Source organism: Mastacembelus armatus, chromosome 21 (genome assembly GCF_900324485.2).
Source record: "Mastacembelus armatus chromosome 21, fMasArm1.2, whole genome shotgun sequence".
NCBI classification, from domain to species: domain Eukaryota; kingdom Metazoa; phylum Chordata; class Actinopteri; order Synbranchiformes; family Mastacembelidae; genus Mastacembelus; species Mastacembelus armatus.
This window is the reverse complement of record NC_046653.1, coordinates 28,668,483-28,689,083: the sequence shown is the minus strand read 5'-3', so window position 1 is coordinate 28,689,083 and position 20,601 is coordinate 28,668,483. Positions and strand designations below refer to the sequence as shown.

At 45.9% G+C, this 20,601-nt stretch overlaps 1 protein-coding gene across 9 annotated transcripts in view; it reads right to left on the bottom strand.

The window, feature by feature from the left end:
- Positions 1 to 20,601, bottom strand: part of LOC113123841 (titin-like) — a 218,002-nt gene that overhangs the window by 35,242 nt on the left and 162,159 nt on the right. For all 9 annotated transcript variants that reach the window (XM_026296157.2, XM_026296164.2, XM_026296162.2 and 6 more), the window contains 7 exons: positions 19,976 to 20,563; positions 19,238 to 19,342; positions 18,955 to 19,152; positions 18,511 to 18,807; positions 17,792 to 18,379; positions 17,262 to 17,564; positions 46 to 17,139 (listed from right to left, as the gene is read on the bottom strand). In XM_026296157.2, coding sequence (XP_026151942.1) covers positions 46 to 17,139; positions 17,262 to 17,564; positions 17,792 to 18,379; positions 18,511 to 18,807; positions 18,955 to 19,152; positions 19,238 to 19,342; positions 19,976 to 20,563 — 19,173 coding nt within the window. The remainder of the gene's footprint in view (positions 1 to 45; positions 17,140 to 17,261; positions 17,565 to 17,791; positions 18,380 to 18,510; positions 18,808 to 18,954; positions 19,153 to 19,237; positions 19,343 to 19,975; positions 20,564 to 20,601) is intronic.

Below are 20,601 nucleotides of genomic sequence, written 5' to 3'. Positions count from 1 at the left end.
ATGTTTTGTTTATAAATTCACTATAATGCTATGAATTTAAAATACCTGAGATCTTTGTTCCCTCTTTTGTCTCAGCAGGAACACCAACACCATACTCATTCTCGCCTGTCACTCTAAAATAGTAGACACTTCCCTCCTGCAGGTCTGTCACTTTGTATGTCAGTCGGGGGCATGTGTCAGTCAACCTAGTCCAGCCTTTCTTGCTGGCCTCACGTATATCAACAAGGTAATTCTTGACTGGTCCCCCTCCCTCATTCTCAGGAGTATCCCAGGTTACAGTAGCAGAGGTCTTGGTCACTTCTTTGATCTCTATTTGTGCAGGAGGTCCAGGTGAGTCTAGGACTCGGACATTGAGAGTCAAGGAGGAGGTTCCAGCTATGTTGGACAAGGTGAGAGTGTATTTGCCAGAGTCATTGCGTGTTGCTTTCTCTAAAGTGATGGATGTAAAAGTGTCTGTGGTATCAATCACAGCACGGACTCTAAGGTCAACATCAGTTTTAGTCCACGTAACACTGGGGATGGGTTTGCCTCTGAAGGGTACTGTTATGGTGAATGAACTCCCATCCTTCACAATAAGAGTCTTCCTCATCTCATTGCTGATGTCAAAGGTAGGCTCTTCCTCTCTTTCTTTGGCAACCTGTTTGTCTGACTCAGGACTGGGATCACTGACACCAATCTTGTTAATGGACTTGACCACAAAAACATATTCAACCCCAGGTGTCAATCCTACCACTGTAAACTCTGTGTTCTTGGTCTTCTGGACTCCAACAATCCATTCATCATCTAAGGTGTTTCTGTATTCTACTTTGTAACCAATCACTGGTGCGCCACCATCAAATAGAGGCTTATTCCATGACAGCGTGACTGTGGTCTTTGTAGAGTCAACAATTTTAGGCTTAGCAGGAGGTGAAGGCAGGAACTGTGGGTCTTCAGCCTTAGTGAGTGGACAAGGGATGCTAGGAGCACTAAGGCCAGCAGCATTCTCTGCAAACACTCTGTATTCATACTCAAAGCCCTCACGAAGGTGTGAAGCTTTGACTCTGAGATCATAAACCGGTTTCTTATTAACACGACACCAGCGAAGGCCAGTCTTCTCACGCTTTTCAATCACATAGCCAGAGATACTGCTGCCACCATCAGAAACTGGCCTTTCCCAACAGATGGTCATTGCCTCACTAGTAACTGAGGTCACCTGGACATTAGTGGGAGCTGCAGGCACAGTGAATGGATCCATGGCCTTTGTTGGCTCACTCTCCAGGGCCTCACCTTCACCATATTTGTTGACTCCCCTGACTCTGAAGATGTACTCATTTCCTTTGAGCAACTTGGTTACTTTACAGGTGGTTGCTTTCATGTCTCCGTAGACAAGAGTCCAGGCAAGGCGACTTGTCTCACGTTTTTCCACAATGTAGTGCATGATTTCAGCACCACCATTCTCTTGAGGGGGTCCCCATGTTATGGTGCATTTCTCTGCTGTAAGACCCGACACTGCCAAAGGCCCTGAAGCAGGCCCAGGTCTATCTAGAACCTTGCAGTTAATAGCAATAGACCTTGTTCCTGCAACATTGTGAAGGGTCAGGACATACTGCCCAGAGTCCCTCCTAATAGCATCTCTGACAATCAGGGTTGTTGTGAAATTGGTGGACACGATTTCACATCTAGCCTTGGCCTCAATCTCCTTTCCATCCTTGGACCATGTGACAACTGGGAGTGGACGGCCAGTTATTTCAGCATCAATTCTTATGATCTCCCCAGCCTTAATAACAACTAGCTGTCTAAATCTATCTTCCAGGATTATGGTGGGAGGGTCTACATCATCCTTGACTATGACAGGACCAGTGGTCTCTGATGGAACACTGAGCATTTCTGCAGAATTTTTAGCGATAACACGGAAATCATATTGGACATCTTCTGTGAGGCCGGTAACATCAAAGTAGGTGTCCTGTAGGTTGGTGAAGTTGCATTTCAGCCAACGACCATTGGGAAGTTCTTTACGCTCAACAATGTAACCAATAATCTTCACTCCACCATCATACTCTGGCCTCTCCCAGAAGAGGGAGACTGAGGTCCTAGTAATGTTGGTGACTCTAAGGTTACGTGGAGGTTCACATGGATCTCTGGCTGCCACAGGCTCACTTGGCTTAGTGCATGGGCCAATGCCAGCAATATTTTCAGCATAGACCCTAAACTGATAGAGCAGACCTTCTTCGATGCCTGTCATCTTAAATTGGTTTTCTGTAAGCAGACCTCTGTTGACCTTGGTCCACAGAATGCTGCTGTGTTCTTTGCATTCAATGTGATAACCAATAACAGTACTCCCACCATCACTGGCAGGTCTGCCCCACACCACAAGCATGCCAATCTTGGTGGCATGGGAAACATGAAGGTTGGTTGGAGGACCAGGACGCTCAAAGGGATACTGAGCAACAATAGGAGCAGAGTCAATGGCATGACTCTTGCCATAACGGTTTTCAGCTGCAATACGGAACTGGTACTCTGTTCCCTGAGTAAGATGACACACCTTTATTGATGTCCTGGCTACTGTGGCTGAAACAATCTGCCATGTTGTGGTGGTAGTGTCCCTTTTCTCTACCACATAGTTGTTTATCTGGCACCCACCATCGTACGCTGGGGGATCCCAAGACAGAGAGATGAAGTCAGCACTCACCTCATCTACCTTAATGTTGCTGGGTGGGCCAGGTTTGTCCAGAATTATAACAAAGATTTCAGCTGTCTTGGTGCCAACTGAATTAGTAAGAGCTATCTCATACTTTCCTACATCTTCCCTGGTTGCATCTTTGATGATAATTTTAGATGATGTCTGACATGTTAGAACATTGACTCTGGTTGTCTGCTTAAGCACCTGGCCATCTTTCTTCCAGGACACCTCAGGCTGAGGTCTGCCTTTGAAGGGGACATCAATCTTCAGGTCATCTCCTGCTTTGACACTGTACGTATTGAACAACAGATTGATGATGGGCTCCATTGTTATGTCCTTCACCATCACAGGTGTTACCAGAGGCTTGGCATCACTCTTGCCCTTATCATTTACAGCAATCACCCTGAAGGAATATTCCTCTTCAGTTGTGAGTCCTTCAATAGTAGCTTCAAGTGCTTTGACTTCACTGCACACACTCCATTTGTCATCTCCCTTGGGCTGCATCTCTACAATATAATTTATAATCTTGCTGCCTCCATCATGATCAGGTTTCTCCCAAGAAAGGGTGACACTATGACGAGTCACATCCACCAGTACAACCTTACCAGGAGGCAGAGGAGCCTCAGACACCTTAACTTGATCTGTGGAGGCAGGCAGACCTACCCCCATCTCATTCACAGCCATCACACGGAAATAATATCGGCCTCCTTCTTGCAAATCAGAAATAATGTATGAGTTTCTTACACAGTTGTTGCAAACATTGGTGAAAGCCATTCTCTTCTGCTCTCTCTTTTCTACTATATAATGAGATATTTTAGCTCCGCCATCAATTAGAGGAGGCTCCCAGGAGAGGGAAACTGAATTTCTCTTCACATCCTTCACCTCTAGGTTGGTGGGAGCACTGGGGGAATCCAGAACTCTGACACTGATGAAGGCTGATTTAGAACCACTAAGGTTCTCAAGGGTCAGTACATATTTACCAGTATCGAATCTGTCCACATTCTCAATCACCAGCATTGTGTAGGAGCTTGTAACTTCAATCAGGGCACGCTCATTCAGAGTGCCATCAGCCTTTGACCATCTGACCTCAGGCTCCGGCCTTCCCCTTATTGTCACAAACAGACGTAGGGTAGCTGTTGCACGAACAGTGACCATCTTTCTCAGGTCAGCATCCAGTTCAATTTCAGGAGCTTCCAGCTTCTCTGCAGCAATCACAGACACAGGTAAGTCTACAGGCTCTCCGACTCCTTCACTGTTAACGGCACAGATGCGGAAGTTGTACTCTGCATTCTCCTTCAGTTTTTTTACAGTGTAGTGTGTACTCTGCACGCCAGTGGGTGGTGTGCAAACAACCCATTCATCATCTGCTGCCTCTTTCATTTCAACAACATATCCACTGATTTGTGCTCCACCATCATAGATAGGCCTGGACCAGGAAAGGGAGACTGTGGTGCTCGAATGATCTGTGACTTTGGGGTTATTTGGTGGTCCTGGTGGGTAAGTGGCATCACAGGCCTTGATGTATTGAGTGGGTGCACTAGGTTTTCCAACACCAGCAGCATTTTCAGCTGAGACTCTGAATTCATAGGAGTGACCCTCGGTGAGTCCAGTGCATCTGAATCTCAGGTCAGTCAGCCTCTTCTTGTTGCATTTGGTCCATCTGATACCATCCTTATCACGTTTTTCAAGGATATATCCTTCAATCTCTGCTCCCCCATTATCTTCTGGCCTCTCCCAGGTAAGCACTATGGTGTCCCTAGTTACAGCACTGGCCTCTGGGGTCGAGGGGGCACTGGGAGTGGTGAAAGGGTTACGAGCAGTAACAGGTTCCGATTCCAAAGGCTCGCCAACACCATATTTATTTACAGCAGTGACTCTGAAGATGTATTCATTGCCAGGCAGCAATTTTGTAACTTTGTAGCTGATGGCTTGGATCTTGGGTTCAACCATAGTCCATGACAATCGACTAGTCTCTCTCTTCTCAATAATGTAGTGAGAAATTCCAGCTCCACCATCATGTAAAGGATGGCTCCAGTGCAGATAACATTTCTCAGCTGTAACCCCTTTGACTTCGAGTGGGCCATCTGGAGGACCAGGTCGATCCAGAACTTTAACATTAACTGGGATCATCTTGACTCCTCCCACATTGACAAGTTTGAGAACAAAGTGGCCACCATCCACTCTGATACAATCCTTGACTGTCAGGATTGTATGTGTGAGTGTGGTTTTGACCTCCATTCTTGGTGTGGCTTTATCAATCTCTTTTCCATCCTTTAACCAAATTACCTCGGGCAGAGGTTTGCCAGTGTAGTCAGCATCAATAACAAATGTTTCACCGGCATGAACAACAGTCAGATCCTTGAACCTAGAATCCATGGTGGCTCCTGGAGCCTCAATTTCATCTTTGGCAGTAATTTCTCCCGTGCTCTGAGAAGGACGGCTGGAAATGCTAGCAGCATTCCTGGCTATGACTCTGAACTCATAAACACAACCCTCAGTCAGGCCAGTCAGTGTGAACTGGGTATCAATGATGTTGGTGAAACTGGCCTTCATCCAGCGCTTATCTGGATGCTTTCTCCTCTCAATCATATATCCAGTTATAGCACTGCCTCCATCATACTGAGGCCTGGTCCACTGAAGTGTTACATGGTTTCTGGTAATTTCAATAGCCTCAGGAGTGCCTGGTGGGTCACAGGGGTCCCTGGCAACTGTGCTTTCAGAGACCTTGCTAGCTGGGCTGACACCAGCAATGTTTTCAGCATAAACTCTGAATTCATACTCAATACCTTCTTCTAGCTCTGTAGTCTTGAAATGTGTGTCTGTGATTAAAAGCTTGTTGAGTTTAGTCCACAAAAGGCTGTTCTTCTCCTTTCTCTCAAGGTGATAACCCAGGATGGGGCTGCCTCCGTTGTTAGTGGGAGGTTTCCATTCAACAACCATGTTATCCCTGGTTGCAGCAAAAACAATTGGTGCTCCTGGGGCAGCAGGTTCACTGAATGGATACTGAGCAATGACAGCTGGAGAGATAATGGCAGAACTTTTTCCATATCTATTTTCAGCAGACACTCTGAATTGATATTCAACTCCAGTCTTCAGCTTGGTGACTTTGATGGTTGTCCTCGCAATAGTAGCAGACACAATATGCCATGCTGTTGTGGTAGTGTCTCTCTTCTCCACAATGTAGTTGTTGATCTGACAGCCTCCAGTATACTCAGGTGGCTCCCAGGAGATAGTGACATAATTAGAGCTCACCTCCTCAATCTTCACAGGGCCTGTGGGTGGGCCAGGCTTATCAAGAATAACAACAGTAATCTCTTCAGTAGCAGTTCCAGCACTGCTAGTGGCTGTGACAATATATTTACCAGAATCTTCCTTATTTGCATCTTTGATAAATAATTTAGTAGATGATGCTGTGCTGGATACATTTAGTCTGGTTGTTTCCTTTAGAGCTTGTCCATCTTTCTTCCATTCAACCTTGGGAACAGGGCGACCTATCACTGGAATTTCAATTTTCACATCCTCACCATGCTGTAAACTGTAAGTGTTGAATGTCAGCTTGAAACTGGGCACAATGGTTACATCTTTAGCAGTCACTGTTGCAGCTAGAGGCCTAGGGTCACTCTTGCCCTTCTCATTGAAAGCTATCACTCTAAATAGGTACTCATGTCCTGCGCTGAGGCCTGTGACAGTGCCCTCACAAGTTTTGGTTGTGGCAGCCACCACCCATTCCTCTGAACCTACAGGCTGCATCTCAATGTAGTAACCCATGATCCTGCTACCTCCATCATGGTCTGGCTTTTCCCAGGAGAGTGAGGCAGTGGTTTTGGTCACTTCACTCAAGATGACCTTTCCCACAGACAGAGGAGGCTCAGAGGTCTTAACTGATTCTTCAGTCTCAGCTGGCTGTCCCACACCAAACTCGTTCTCAGCCAAGACTCTGAAATAATAGATAGTTCCCTCTGTGAGGCCAGTGATCCGATAGCTTGTCTTTGTGCACTTGTTGTCCACATTAGAGTAAACCTTCCTGGTGGACTCACGTTTTTCAACAAGGTAATTCTTGATTCTTGCACCACCATCAATAAGAGGAGGTTCCCAGGTCAGAGTGATACTTTCCCTCTTAACGTCTTTTACTGTTAGATTTAGAGGAGCTCCTGGAGTGTCCAAAACTTTAACAGAGACAAATGCTGACTTGGTGCCAGCACTATTTTCCAAGTTCAGGATGTATTTTCCAGCATCATATTTGTCACAGATGTCAATGGAAAGCTGTGTGTAATCTTCCCCAGTTTCTATTTGAACTTTACTGGGTAGTTCTCCATCCTCCTTGGCCCAAGAGACCTCAGGAGTAGGACGACCCTTGAATGGAATGCCGATTCTCATTGAGCCTCCTGCACGTACCACTACTCCTTTCCTAAGCTCTGAATGCAGAATCATCTCTGGAGGATCAATCTTATCTATAGGTATCACAACTCCCTGAATCTCAATAGGCTCACCAACTCCCAGTTTATTGATGGCACAGATGCGAACCTTGTATTCCTGGTGCTCTGTCAACTTTGTTATGGTAAACTTGGTAGCATTAACTCCAGAGGGTGGGGTGCATGTGGTCCACTCTTCCTCATCTGCCTTAGTAATTTCTATAGCATATCCTTGAATCTCACAACCACCATCATAAATAGGCCTGTGCCATGCCAGGCTGATAGAGTCTTTAGTTGTGTCAACCACATGGGCATTAGTGGGACGACCTGGTTCAAAGGTGGGATCGCAGGCTTTTAGGTAGGGTGTGGGTTGGCTTGGCAGACCCACTCCAGCTGCATTCTCTGCAGAAACCCTGAATTCATATTCATGGTCCTCAGTTAGTCCTGTTACTCTGAAACGTAAGTCTGTTACTCTGCGTTTGTTGCATTTGGTCCACCTCACTCCTGCTCTGTCTCTTTTTTCAACAATGTAACTAACAATCTCACTGCCTCCTGTACTTTCAGGGCGGTTCCAGCAAACAGTCATGGAGTCTCTGGTAATGTTGGTGATCTCAAGCTCCTGAGGTGAGCCAGGAGGAACAAATGGATTTCTCATAACTACTGGGGCTGATTCAAGAGTCTCTCCCACACCATATTTGTTGATGGCCATTACTCTAAAGATGTACTCATTACCTTTCAAAAGTTTGGTAACCTTGAACATAGTAGCTACACAGTCACTGGAGACCACAGTCCATGCCAGGCGGCTGGTTTCTCGCTTCTGAATGATGTAGTGAGAAATGCTAGCTCCTCCATCATGCCTGGGGGGCAGCCATGATAGGGAGCACTTCTCTTCAGTGACATTGCTGACAGTAAGAGGACCCTCTGAGGGGCCTGGCCTGTCCAGTACCTTAACACTGAATGGGACAGTCTTAGTTCCAGCCACATTAGTCAGAACCAGAGTATACTGCCCACCATCCACTCTGATGGCATCCTTCACAGCAAGCAAAGCTTTAAAATCTGAGTTTTTGATCTCAGCTCTTGCTGAGTTTTCAACTTCGACATCTCCCTTGAACCACTGAGCTGCTGGGACAGGCTTTCCTCCGACACTAGCCTCCAGACTGAAAGTTTCTCCAGCACTGATAATAAGGGTCTGGTTGTACATAGGATCTGTCTCACACTTAGGTGGGTCAACTTCATCCTTAGCCGTGATGGCTCCTGTGCTATCAGAGGGTTTGCTGATAGCACCACCAGCGTTCCTTGCAATTACCCTGAAGTCATATTTACAGTCTTCTGTCAGGCCAGTGACTGTGAATTCATGTTCAATTATGTTTGCAAAACTAGCCTTCATCCATTTTCCTTCAGGAAGGTCACGTTTCTCCACTACATAGCCAGTAACTAAACTTCCACCATCATACGCTGGAGGAGTCCACCTCAGCTTCACTGAGTGCCTGGTTACAATCACAGCCTCAGGATGGCCAGGAGGATCACATGGGTCACGGGCTACATAAACCTCAGACACTTTGCTACATTTTCCAATGCCAACAATATTCTCAGCATAGACTCTGTACTCATACTCAATTCCTTCCTCAAGAGGAGTAGATTTGAACTTGCAGTCCTGGATAAGCATTTTGTTGATCTTGGTCCATAGGATACTGTTCTTCTCTTTTCTCTCCAGATGGTAACCCAAGATGGCACTGCCTCCATCTGATGGGGGTTTGTGCCACTCAACCATCATGTAGTCTTTAGTGTATGAAGAGACAAATGGTGTTCCTGGTGGACCAGGCTCCTGGAATGGATACTGTGCCATAATGGGCTCTGAATCAATTGCATAACTCTTTCCATATCTGTTCTCAGCATAGACTCTGAATTGGTATTCAGCACCTGTCTTCAAATTAGTCACTTTTAGTGTGGTTCTGGCCACAGTGGCAGATACCACCACCCAGTTGGTTGTGGTTGTGTCTCTCTTCTCTACCACATAGTTAGAGATTGGGCAGCCTCCTGTGTATGTAGGAGGTTCCCAGATAAGAGTGATACTCTCAGCACTGATGTCCTCTAACTTGATAGGGCCTGTTGGTGGGCCTGGTTTGTCCAGGGTGATCACCTCAATAGTAGCATCCTTGGAACCCAGGGCATTGGAAACATTAATGGTGTACATACCCCCATCCTCTCTGGTGGCATCCTTTATAGTTAGGGTGGTGTGAAGAGCGGAATCAGTAACATTGACTCTGGTGGTCTGCTTAAGGGCAGCTCCATCCTTGGTCCAAGTTATTGTTGGTTTAGGGTGACCAGCAATTGGGACCTCGATCTTGAGGTCATACCCCACCTGCACATTGTACGTTTTCAGTTTGGGTCTAACAGCAGGCTCAATCACAAGGTCTTTTGCTACCACTGACTGAGCTAATTGCCTGGGGTCACTTCTGCCCTTGTCATTTACAGCAACAACTCTAAACTGATACTCCTCTCCCTTGAGCAGGTTTGCCACTACAGTCTCCAGTGCTTTCACACTAGCACACACAGACCAGGCTTCACTATTCTTAGGTGCCAGTTCTACCTCATAGTGACTGATCCTACTTCCACCATCATGTTCAGGCTTCTCCCAGGTGAGAGTTGCAGTGCTATGAGTAACGTCAACAACACTGACTTTGCCAGGTGGCTGAGGTTTCTCTGATATCTTTATTGGTTCTGTAGTCTTAGCTGGGAGCCCTACACCATATTCATTCTCAGCCAGAACTCTGAAGAAGAAAATTCCACCCTCTGGAAGATGCTCAACCTTACATGACATCTTATTGCAAGTGATGACAGGAGAGTAGACTTTCCTGGTGCTCTCACGTTTCTCAACAATATAATTCTTAATTTTAGACCCACCATCCAGAAGTGGAGGCTCCCATGTGAGAGTGATAGAATTCTTGGTAATCTCCTTCACCATGAGGTTAGTTGGTGGACTAGGTGAGTCCAGGACTCTGACACTGATGAAGACTGACTTCACTCCACTTGGATTCTCTGCAGTCAGGGTGTATTTGCCACTGTCATATCTGTCCACATTCTCAATAACAAGCGAAGCATAGTTGCCTGTATTGTCAATCTGGGCAGTCTCCTTAATTTCCCCCTCAGCCTTGCCCCATTTTAACTCAGGAGCTGGACGACCTCTCACAGGAACAAATAGCCTAAGAGTGTTTGCTGCTCTAATGTTGATCATCTTTCTCATATCTGCATCCAAGTCAAGATCAGGAGCCTCAAGCTTCTCCTCCAGAAGAATTTTTCCTGGGACATTAGCATGCTCACCAACACCAACTTTGTTGATGGCACACACTCTAAACAGGTACTCATGCTTCTCCAGAAGTTTTATCACTGTAAACCTAGTGTCTGCGATTCCAGTGGGAGGAGTGCACATAAACCACTCATCAGATGCTCCATTGCAGGCCTCAACAATGTACACCTGAATCTCACAGCCACCATCATAGATGGGTTTGCCCCATGCCAGAGAAACAGTAGACCTAGATGTGTCAATCACCTTGGGGTTGTTTGGTGGGCCTGGTTTGAAGACAGGATCCAATGCTTTGTAGTACACTGTTGGCGCACTAGGTGTGCCAACACCTGCAGCATTCTCAGCAGCAACTCTGAATTCATAGCTATGGTTTTCCAGGAGCCCAGTCACTCTGAAGCGTAGCTCACTAACTGTGCGCTTGTTGCATTTGGTCCATCTCACTCCATCTTTGTCACGTTTCTCAACAATGTATCCCTGGATGGGGCTGCCACCATCATTTGTTGGCCTATCCCAGGTCACCACCATGGAGTCTTTGGTGATGGTGGATACTTCTACCTCTGTTGGTGGGCTGGGAGTAACAAATGGGTTTCTGGCAATCATTGGGTCAGATTCCAGAGGCTCACCAACTCCATATTTGTTGACTGGAATCACTCTGAAGATGTACTCATTACCAGGAAGAAGTTTGGTGATTTTCAGGTTCAGTGTCTGAACTTTTGGTTCAACTACAGTCCAAACCAGTCTGCTGGTTTCCCTCCTCTCAACAACATAATGGGAAACATCACTACCTCCATCTTGCAAGGGAGGTTTCCAGGCAATAGAGCATTTCTCATTGGTGACCCCATAAATGGAGATAGGACCCTCAGGTGGACCTGGTCGATCCAGGACTTTTACATTAATGTTGACAGATTTCTGTCCTCCCACATTCTTTACTAGCAATGTGTACTGACCTCCATCAACACGAATGGCTTCTTTAACAACTAGACAAGCTGTAAAGTCTGTGTTCTTAAGCTCTATACGAGCTGCTTCAGTAATCTCTTGGCCTTCCTTCAGCCAGTGTATTGTGGGTACAGGCTTACCAATGATAGCAGCCTCAAGCCTGAATGTCTCTCCAGCATTTACCACCACACCCTGGGAGTACTTAGCGTCCAAGTCAATCTTGGGTGGATCCACCTCATCCTTGGCAGTGATTGCTCCAGTAGAATCGGAGGGCTGACTAAAGACACCTGCTGCATTTTTGGCAATGACCCGGAACTCATAAATCTGATCTTCAGTAAGTCCTGTGACAACAAATTCAGTCTCAATGATGTTGGTGAAACTGGCCTTCATCCAGCGGCCAGCTCCCTCCTTCTTTTCCACCACATAGCCTGTGATCTTCATACCACCATCATACTCGGGCTTGGTCCATCTGAGGGTCACCTGGTTTCTTGTCACAATAATAGCCTCTGGTTTACCTGGCCTGTCACAAGGATCTCTGGCCACATGGAGTTCACTTACTTTGCTGGCTTTGCTAAGGCCAACAATGTTCTCAGCATAGACTCTGAATTCATACTCAATACCCTCTTCAAGGCCAACAACCTTGAATCTGGTCTCTGGGATCAGTTGTTTGTTCTGTTTCACCCACAGTATACTATTTCTCTCTTTGAGATCCAAGTGATAACCCAGAATTTTGCTTCCACCATCATTGCTGGGTTTCTCCCATACAACCACCATGCTCTCTTTTGTGGCTGACTGGACAACAACGGAATGTGGCTGGCTTGGCACTTCAAATGGATATTGAGCAACAATTGTATCTGAGACTATGGCTGAGGACTTGCCATATCTATTTTCTGCAGCAATCCTAAACTGATACTCTGATCCAGTCTTCAGACGGGCTGCCTTGATAGTGGTTCTGGCCACTGTAGCTGACACAATTTGCCAGTTAGTAGTAGATGTGTCTCTTTTCTCAACAATATAATTGTTGATGGTGCAACCACCATCATACTCTGGTGCATTCCAGGACAGGACCACACTGTCAGCAGTGACCTCATCCAGCCTAACAGGCCCAGTCGGAGGACCAGGCTTATCTAGAACAACAACACTGATATCTGTAGATGCCTCTCCAGCAGTGTTGGTCAGTTTGATGGTGTATGTCCCCACATCTTCTCTGCAAGCGTCCTTAATGACCAGGAGAAGGTTTTTGTCTGTGGCTTCAACATTAACCCTTGTTGTTTCTTTAAGAAGAACACCATCTTTAAACCAAACTGCAGTAGCCTTGGGACAGGCAACATATGGCACATCTATCTTCAGATCATCTCCTGCTAGAACACTGAAAGTGCTAAAAAGCAGTTTGAACGTTGGTGAGATGACAAGGTCTTTTGCCACCACGGGCACACTGAGAGAACGTGGGTCGCTAACTCCCTTTTCATTGGCGGCTGAGATACGGAACATGTACTCTTCTCCCTGTGTAAGGCCAGTTACAAATGCCTCATTGGTTTTTACCACCATGACCTGGCTCCACTTGTCACTGCCTTTACTCTGCATCTCAACAATATATCCTGTGATTCTACTGCCACCATCATGGTCAGGCTTTTCCCAAGTGAGTGTCACACTGGTTCCAGTAACTTCACAGACGGACACTTTGCCTGGTGGTAGAGGTCTCTCTGACACTTTGATTGGTTCAATACTCTCTAATGGGAGGCCAATGCCATATTCATTTTCAGCCAGAATTCTAAAGAAGTACATCTTTCCTTCCTCCAGGTCTCCAACTTTCCAGCTTGATTTATGGCAGCTGGCACAGACAGTTGAATAGGCCTTTCTGGTTGACTCACGCTTCTCCACGATGTAGTTGCGGACTCTGGAACCACCATCAATGAGAGGTGCATCCCAAACAAGGGAAACTGAATCTCTAGTGACCTCTTTGATTATCAGATTCTGAGGTGCTCCAGGAGTATCTAGCACCCTGACATTAACAAACGCTGTCTTGCTTGCTGAGGAATTCTCTACCGTCACCATGTATTTACCTGCATCAAACCTGTTCACATTGTCTACCTGAAGAGTGGTGAATGATGGGGTGATTTCAATGTTAGCTTTGTCCAGTGATTCACCATGCTCTCTTGACCATTTAACTTCAGGTGCTGGTCTGCCCTTTATAGGGACAAAGAGTCTAAGTGTGCTGCATGCTCTGATGCAGACGACTTTACGGAGTTCAGCTCCAAGTTCAATTTCTGGAGGAAGCAGTCTTTCTTCAGCCTTAGGGGTTCCAGGGACAGCAGCAGGCTCTCCCACTCCTTCACAGTTTGTGGCACAGATGTTGATTTTATACTCTTGATTTTCCTTCAGGTTGGTGATAGTGAAGGACGTGGCTGTCCACCCTTTCTTGGGAGTGTGAATTGTCCACTCATCCTCTTCAGGCAGACAGGTCTCCACGATATAACCAGTGATTTCAGAGCCACCATCGTAGACAGGCTTGTTCCAAGCAAGTGTGATAGAGGACTTGGTGGTATCTAGCACCCTGGGGTTGCCTGGGGGCCCAGGCTTGAAGATAGTATCTATGGCTTTGTAGAAAGGACTGGCAGGACTAGGCTGGCTTAGACCAGCATTGTTTTCTGCAGAAATTCTGAATTCATACTCATGTCCTGGTGTGAGGCCAGAGACCTTGAATCGCAAGTCAGTTACAGTCCTTTTGTTGCACTTCACCCAGCGCAAGCCAGTCTTATCCCTTCTCTCAATTATATAGGTGTTTATTGCACTGCCTCCATCATGTTCAGGACGCTCCCAGCAAACAACCATTGAGTCCTTGGTAATGGTGGTGACTTCAGGCTGATGTGGTGGATCACTGGGTACATAGGGGTTGGCACATATGACAGGTTCAGACTCTAGGGGCTCACCTACACCGTACTTGTTAACAGCCATGACTCTGAATATGTACTCATTGCCTTTCAAGAGCTTGGTGACCTTAAACCTGTTCGCCTGAAGGTCTGTGGCCACATTTGTCCATGCCAACCTGCTAGTTTCACGTCTCTGAATGATAAAGTACTCAATCTTGGCACCACCATCATGTGTTGGATGCAGCCAGTTCAGGACACATTTCTCAGCAGTGACATCGGTAACAGTGAGGGAGTCTGGTGGTCCAGGTCTGTCAAGCACCTTGACATTGAATGTGAACTTAGCAAAGCCACCTGGATTGCTGGCAGTCAGGGTATAAGCACCACCATCCCTCCTCAGAGAATCTTTATTTATTAGAATTGTGTGGAAGTCAGATGTCTTTATCTCTAGCTTGCCTGTATCCTCAAGCTCCTTTCCTTCTTTGGTCCACTTGACAGATGGGAGTGGCCTGCCAGTCACATTGGCCTCCAGCTTGAAGACATCTCCTGCCATGACAACAACATTACTACTATATAATGTGTCTACATCAAGCCTGGGCTCTTCAATGTCATCTCTGCATGTGATTGCCTCTGATGGGTGGGATGGAGCGCTAACAGCACCAGCTGAGTTTCTAGCAAGCACACGGAATTCGTAAGTCGCATCTTCTGTGAGACCACTGACTGTGTAGATGGTTTCTAGAATGTTGTTGAAGTTGGCCTTGAGCCAGCGTCCATTGGGCATCTCTCTCCTCTCAACTGTGTATCCTGTGATGGAAAATCCACCATCTCCTTCGGGTTTGGTCCATGACAGTGTCACTTCATGTCTGGTTACATTCAATGCCACAGGTTTGCCTGGTGGATCAACTGGATCCAAAGCATATGTAGGCTCAGAGGGTTTGCTTGGTTTGCTGAGACCGGCCATGTTTTCAGCAGTAACACGGTATTCATAAGCAATTCCATCAACAAGTCCTGTTGATTTGAAGATATTTCCAACAACAAGAGCTTTGCTAATCCTCTGCCATAGAATACTGTTTTTCTCTTTTCTGTCCACATGATAGCCCAGAATGGCACTACCTCCATCAGAGGATGGTTCATTCCAACTCAGAGTCATAGCATCCCTGCTAAAAGATGTAACCACAGGAATGCCTGGCTGGCCTGGCACATCAAATGGATAGGCAGCCACCACTGGATCAGAAATAATGCATGGTCCAATACCATATCTATTTTGGGCCTTAACACGGAACTGATACTGGGTTCCAGTGTTGAGTCGGGCAGCTTTGAATGTGGTGCGGATGACTGTAGCTGCCAACTCTAACCACGAAGTGCCAGTAGTCTCCCGCATCTCAACAATATAGTTATTGATAGGAACACCGCCGTCATTCTCTGGTGCCTCCCATGACATAAGAATATAATCACATGAGACCTCTTCCATCTTGATGGGACCAGTAGGAGGACCTGGAATATCATGGACCAGGACTGTGATTGTCTCAGTTACTGTACCCAGCATGTTCTTTCCAGTCATGGAATACTGGCCCCCATCAGTCCTCCTGATTTCATTTATGTTGAGGATTGTTGATGTTGGTGTGGTTTCAGTGTTGATTCTTTGTGTCTCCTTGAGCACTGTGTCATCTTTCTTCCAAGAAACCACCGGCCATGGTTTGCCAAGCACTGGAATCTCTACCCTGACACGGTCTCCGGCCTTGGCGATAACCGTCTTCTGGTAGACTCCTCGCAGGTCAAAGGAAGGAGCAGAAGTCTGTTCTTTAATAATAACAGGCCTGCTGTCACGGGGGTCACTCCTGCCTGATGCATTGACAGCCATTATGCGGAAGGTATATTCTGCTCCCTCAACTAGATCTGTGACAGTGTAATCTAGAGCCTTGATGGTGACCACATGGACCCATTGGTCAGTGTCCTTCTTCTGGGCCTCAATGACATATCCAGTAATTAAGCTGCCACCATCATGCAGGGGTTTTGGCCATGCAAGGTTAGCACTATCAGCTGTCACATCTGTGACATACAAATTCTCAGGTGCAGACGGGGCCTGGGACACTCTGATAGGCTCAGGGGTTTCAGCAGGTTCACCTATGCCCAGGTCATTCTCAGCAGAGACACGAAAGTAGTAATAGGCTCCCTCCTCAAGGTCTGGAATTTTGAAAGTACACTTCTGCCATGTTGTGCTAAGCACAGTGTAGGCCTTCTTGGTGGCCTCTCTCTTTTCAATAATGTAGTTGTGAATCTTAGAACCACCATCAATTATTGGGATTTCCCACTGGAGAGTAATGCTGTTTTTAGTGATTTCCCTAGGTTTGAGGTTGGCCGGTGGTCCTGGTGTGTCCAGAACTTTCACATTTACAAAGCCGGTCTTTTTTCCAGCAACGTTCTCCAGACAGAGGTGGTACTTTCCTGCATCATATCTGGTGCAGTCAGGAATAACCAGCAGAGTGTAGGATTCTGTGGTGTCTATGTGTGCACGTGCTTTTAGGTTGGTATCATCTTTGCTCCAATTTACTTCAGGATTAGGACGACCCCTGATGGGAACAAACAAACGGATTGAAGCACGGGACCTGACCACCAGGGTTCTCCTGAGCTCAGCATCCAGCTCAAAGTCTGGCATCATCTCCTGGTCAACGAGTTCAGTCACTTTTTCAACTTCTGCAGGTTCACCAACTCCCTCGGTGTTTACAGCACTGACTCTAAAGTTGTATCTGCCTCCTTTTTGAAGTTTACCAATAACATATTCATTAGCTTTCACTGGATAGTGCGTCTCTGTCTCCCAGTCATCATGCCCCTCTTTTTTGTATTCAATAATATACCCGACTACTTCAAGACCACCATCATAGTGGGGTCGGCCCCAGGTGAAAGTTGCAGTGGTTTTTGTGGTGTCTGTAATCCTGGGGTTGGATGGAGGACCAGGTGGATCTATAAAGAAAACAGCAAATTAATTTAATCTGGGCCTTTTTACAAAAAAGCTGATACATATTCTAACTTTACTATTTTTAAAACATAATTTACAATCAAGGGTGAAGTCCAGTTTTACTTACATGCAATGTCCTTGGTGAGCACAGGGCGTGATGGCTCACTTGGTTCCCCGAATCCAGCCTTGTTTTCAGCAGTGACTCTAAACTCATACTCTACTCCCTCACTCAGGCCTTGCACCTTAAAGCGCAGGTCAGGGATCGTCCTCTTAGAGGCTCTGACCCATCGCATGCCTTTTCTCTCTTTTCTCTCTACACAGTATCCTCTGATGTCACTTCCTCCATCCTGTACTGGTCTCTTCCATGAAATAGTGACAGCATTTCTGGTGACGTTATCAATCTCTGGGATTGATGGTGGACCTGGTGGGCCTGGAAAAACAAAATATGCAAGAAAATTTTCATCAGCCGTAGTTTGAAAATCACAGCTTCAGTTTTTTGTTTTTTTTTAAGTAAATAAATTGTTTACAGTTGACAGTTACAATGATTTTTATAATGCCACAATTATCTGAAAGTTTGCATTCATATTCTTAGAATTTAATTTGTTTTCAAATAATACAAATTATAATCATATATAAACTATGTATGATTCAACTTACCAAAGCCGTCAGCCATTTTGACTGGACCAGACTGGCTTGAATCGCCAGTGCCATACTGGTTTACAGCAAAGACCCTGAAAATATATTCATTGCCTTTGATCAATTTGCCGGCTACATGTCTGCAGTCCATGATATTTTCAGCTAGCTTCGTCCACTGCAGGCGGCTGGTTTCTCTCTTCTCGATGGTGTAGGACTTGATAGAGCAACCTCCATCCTCCTCTGGCGGAAGCCAGGTCAAAGTACACTTCTCAGCTGAAATATTACTGACTTCAACGGGGCCTGGAGGACCAGGCACATCCAGGACCTTCACCTTTACATGTTCTTCCTTAATGCCAAAGAGATTGCTGGCAGTGATGGTGTACTCTCCTGTATTCTTTCGGCTAGCATACTTAATAGCCAGAGTGGAGGAGGTGGGGGCACTTGTTATGGTGATGACTTCAGAATTCTTGAGCTCACGGCCTCCCTTGGACCAGACAGCAGTAGGGAGAGGTTTACCCACAATCTTGGAAGCTGAGATAACAATGGTGTCTCCTGCCCTGACTGATATACCATCCTTCATGTCTGGGTCAATAGTGATGGTTGGGGGCTCTGCCAAGAGCATGAGACAAAGTTGTATGATAATTGTCTATGAACGTGATAAATTCAACTTCATGTCAACATAGTTAATTCAAGGATGTACAGTCTGCCAAACTGCCCAAATCAGTTTACTTTGAGCTTACCATACTCGTCCTTGCAGGTCAGAAGCTCAGTGGCCTCTGAAGGAACACTGATAGCACCAGCAGAATTCTTGGCCCTGATTCTGAACTGATACTGAGATCCCTCTATCAGGTCAGTGACAGTGAAAGCGCAGCCCTGAATGTTAACATGATTAGCCTTCATCCAGGTCTTGCCTCCAGCCTCCAGCTTCTCTACCACATAGCCAGTCAGCTTGTAACCGCCATCATATTTGGGAGCGGACCAAATCAGCGTGACCATGCTCCTGGTCACATTAATAACTTCAGGCTTTCCAGGAGGATCTAACAGAAAACAAAGTAAAACATACAACACAGGATATACTTTTAAAAGCAGCATTTCCAATTTCCCTTTTAGTATTGTAATCAGACCTGGAAGTTACAAAAGAAGAATTTGTGTCTTTAGATTAGGGAAAAAAGCAGTAGACTCACCAATAGGATCCAGCGCGACCACAGCCTCAGTGGCCTTGCTTGCCTTTCCTAAGCCAGCCATGTTCATGGCCAGTACCCTGAACTCGTACTCTAGTCCCTCTATCAGGCCAGTGACTCTGCACTCCTTCACTCTCAGAGGAGTTTTACTCGCCCGTTTCCACATCAGACTGTTCTTCTCCTTAAACTCTACATGATATCCTACAGAAAACAGGTGGTCAGGATAATTGCTGTTTGCCATTTGCTCATGCTTAAATAGACACTGATATTTATCACAGCCTGTTACCAGTAATTGGGGAGCCACCAGTATCCTTTGGATCAGCCCAAGTCAAAATGGCTGCCTCATGACGGATGCTCACGATTTGTGGAGGATCAGGTGCCTGGGGCACATCTAGAAGGAGCAAAGAATGGCAGAAGGATGAAGGGATTTGGAAAAAAGATAAATGAAAATACATTCAACAAACTACAGTGAGTCCTAAGAGCCTTCACACTGCCACAAATGCTTTGTCATAATGAATGACATTCCATAACATGTTAGTATACACTGAAAATAAATCTTGTCCCATAACATAAAAGTGAATTTCTCAAATGTTCTTCTAACTTGTGCACTGCAATATGTTTATAGGAAAAAAAAACATCTACTGCCAGTTTGGTCACTATTTTAAAATGGCCGTTAAGTGATTATACTGAATAAAGGTTCAGACATTCAGACATCTTCTATGCAGGACCATCTTCACATGGCTGCGGTTTATAATATGAATTCCAATCTGCAATAAAAAATGACCTGGTTTCATATTCAGGACTTAAGCAGGTGACAAAATGTTTAATCAAAAATATTTCATGAAATGATTTAGTACCCTCGAACACAACAAAACAGGGAAGATCACTATGGTAAAATATAACAATTACATTTTATCAGCAGCTGGTTATTTAAGGCTGAAGGTTTTACTTCAGTGAAAAGGGACTGAGATTCTATTTTACTAGAATGTAATTAACTAATTAGGATTATGAATGTGATACTCACTGAATGGATGCTGGGCAATGACTGGGTCAGACCTCAGATACTCTCCAATTCCATACTTGTTCTCAGCGAACACTCTGAAGATGTACTCTGTTCCCTCATGGAGCCTGATCACCCTCAGCGTAGTCTTCTGGATGGCTGAAGCCACGGTGGCCCACTTGTTGTCTGTCGTTGTCCTTCTCTCCACAATGTAGTTAGACACCTCTGCGCCGCCATCATCTTTGGGTGGTCCCCACTCCAGGGTGATGCCATCGGCTGTGATTTCATCAAACCTAATTGGTCCAGTACAGAGTCCAGGCTTGCCAACCACCTTCAGCTGGAACTTGCACTCCTTGGAGCCAGCACTATTCCTGACAATGATGGTGTAGGTGTCAGCATCTCCTCTTTGGCAATCTCTGATCAGCAGGGTGGTGACGCCCTGAGAGGCCTCAACACACATCCGGCCAGTGTCACCAAGTACCACATCACCTTTCTTCCAGATGGCAGTGGGGTTGGGAACTCCAATGACAGGGATGTTGATACGTGTGGTACTACCCTCCTTCACAACGTAGCAACCATCATGCAGACAGCTCAAGTTGCAGTCAGGCAGCACTGAAATGCAAAGAAAATATTTTATCAGAAAATAGATG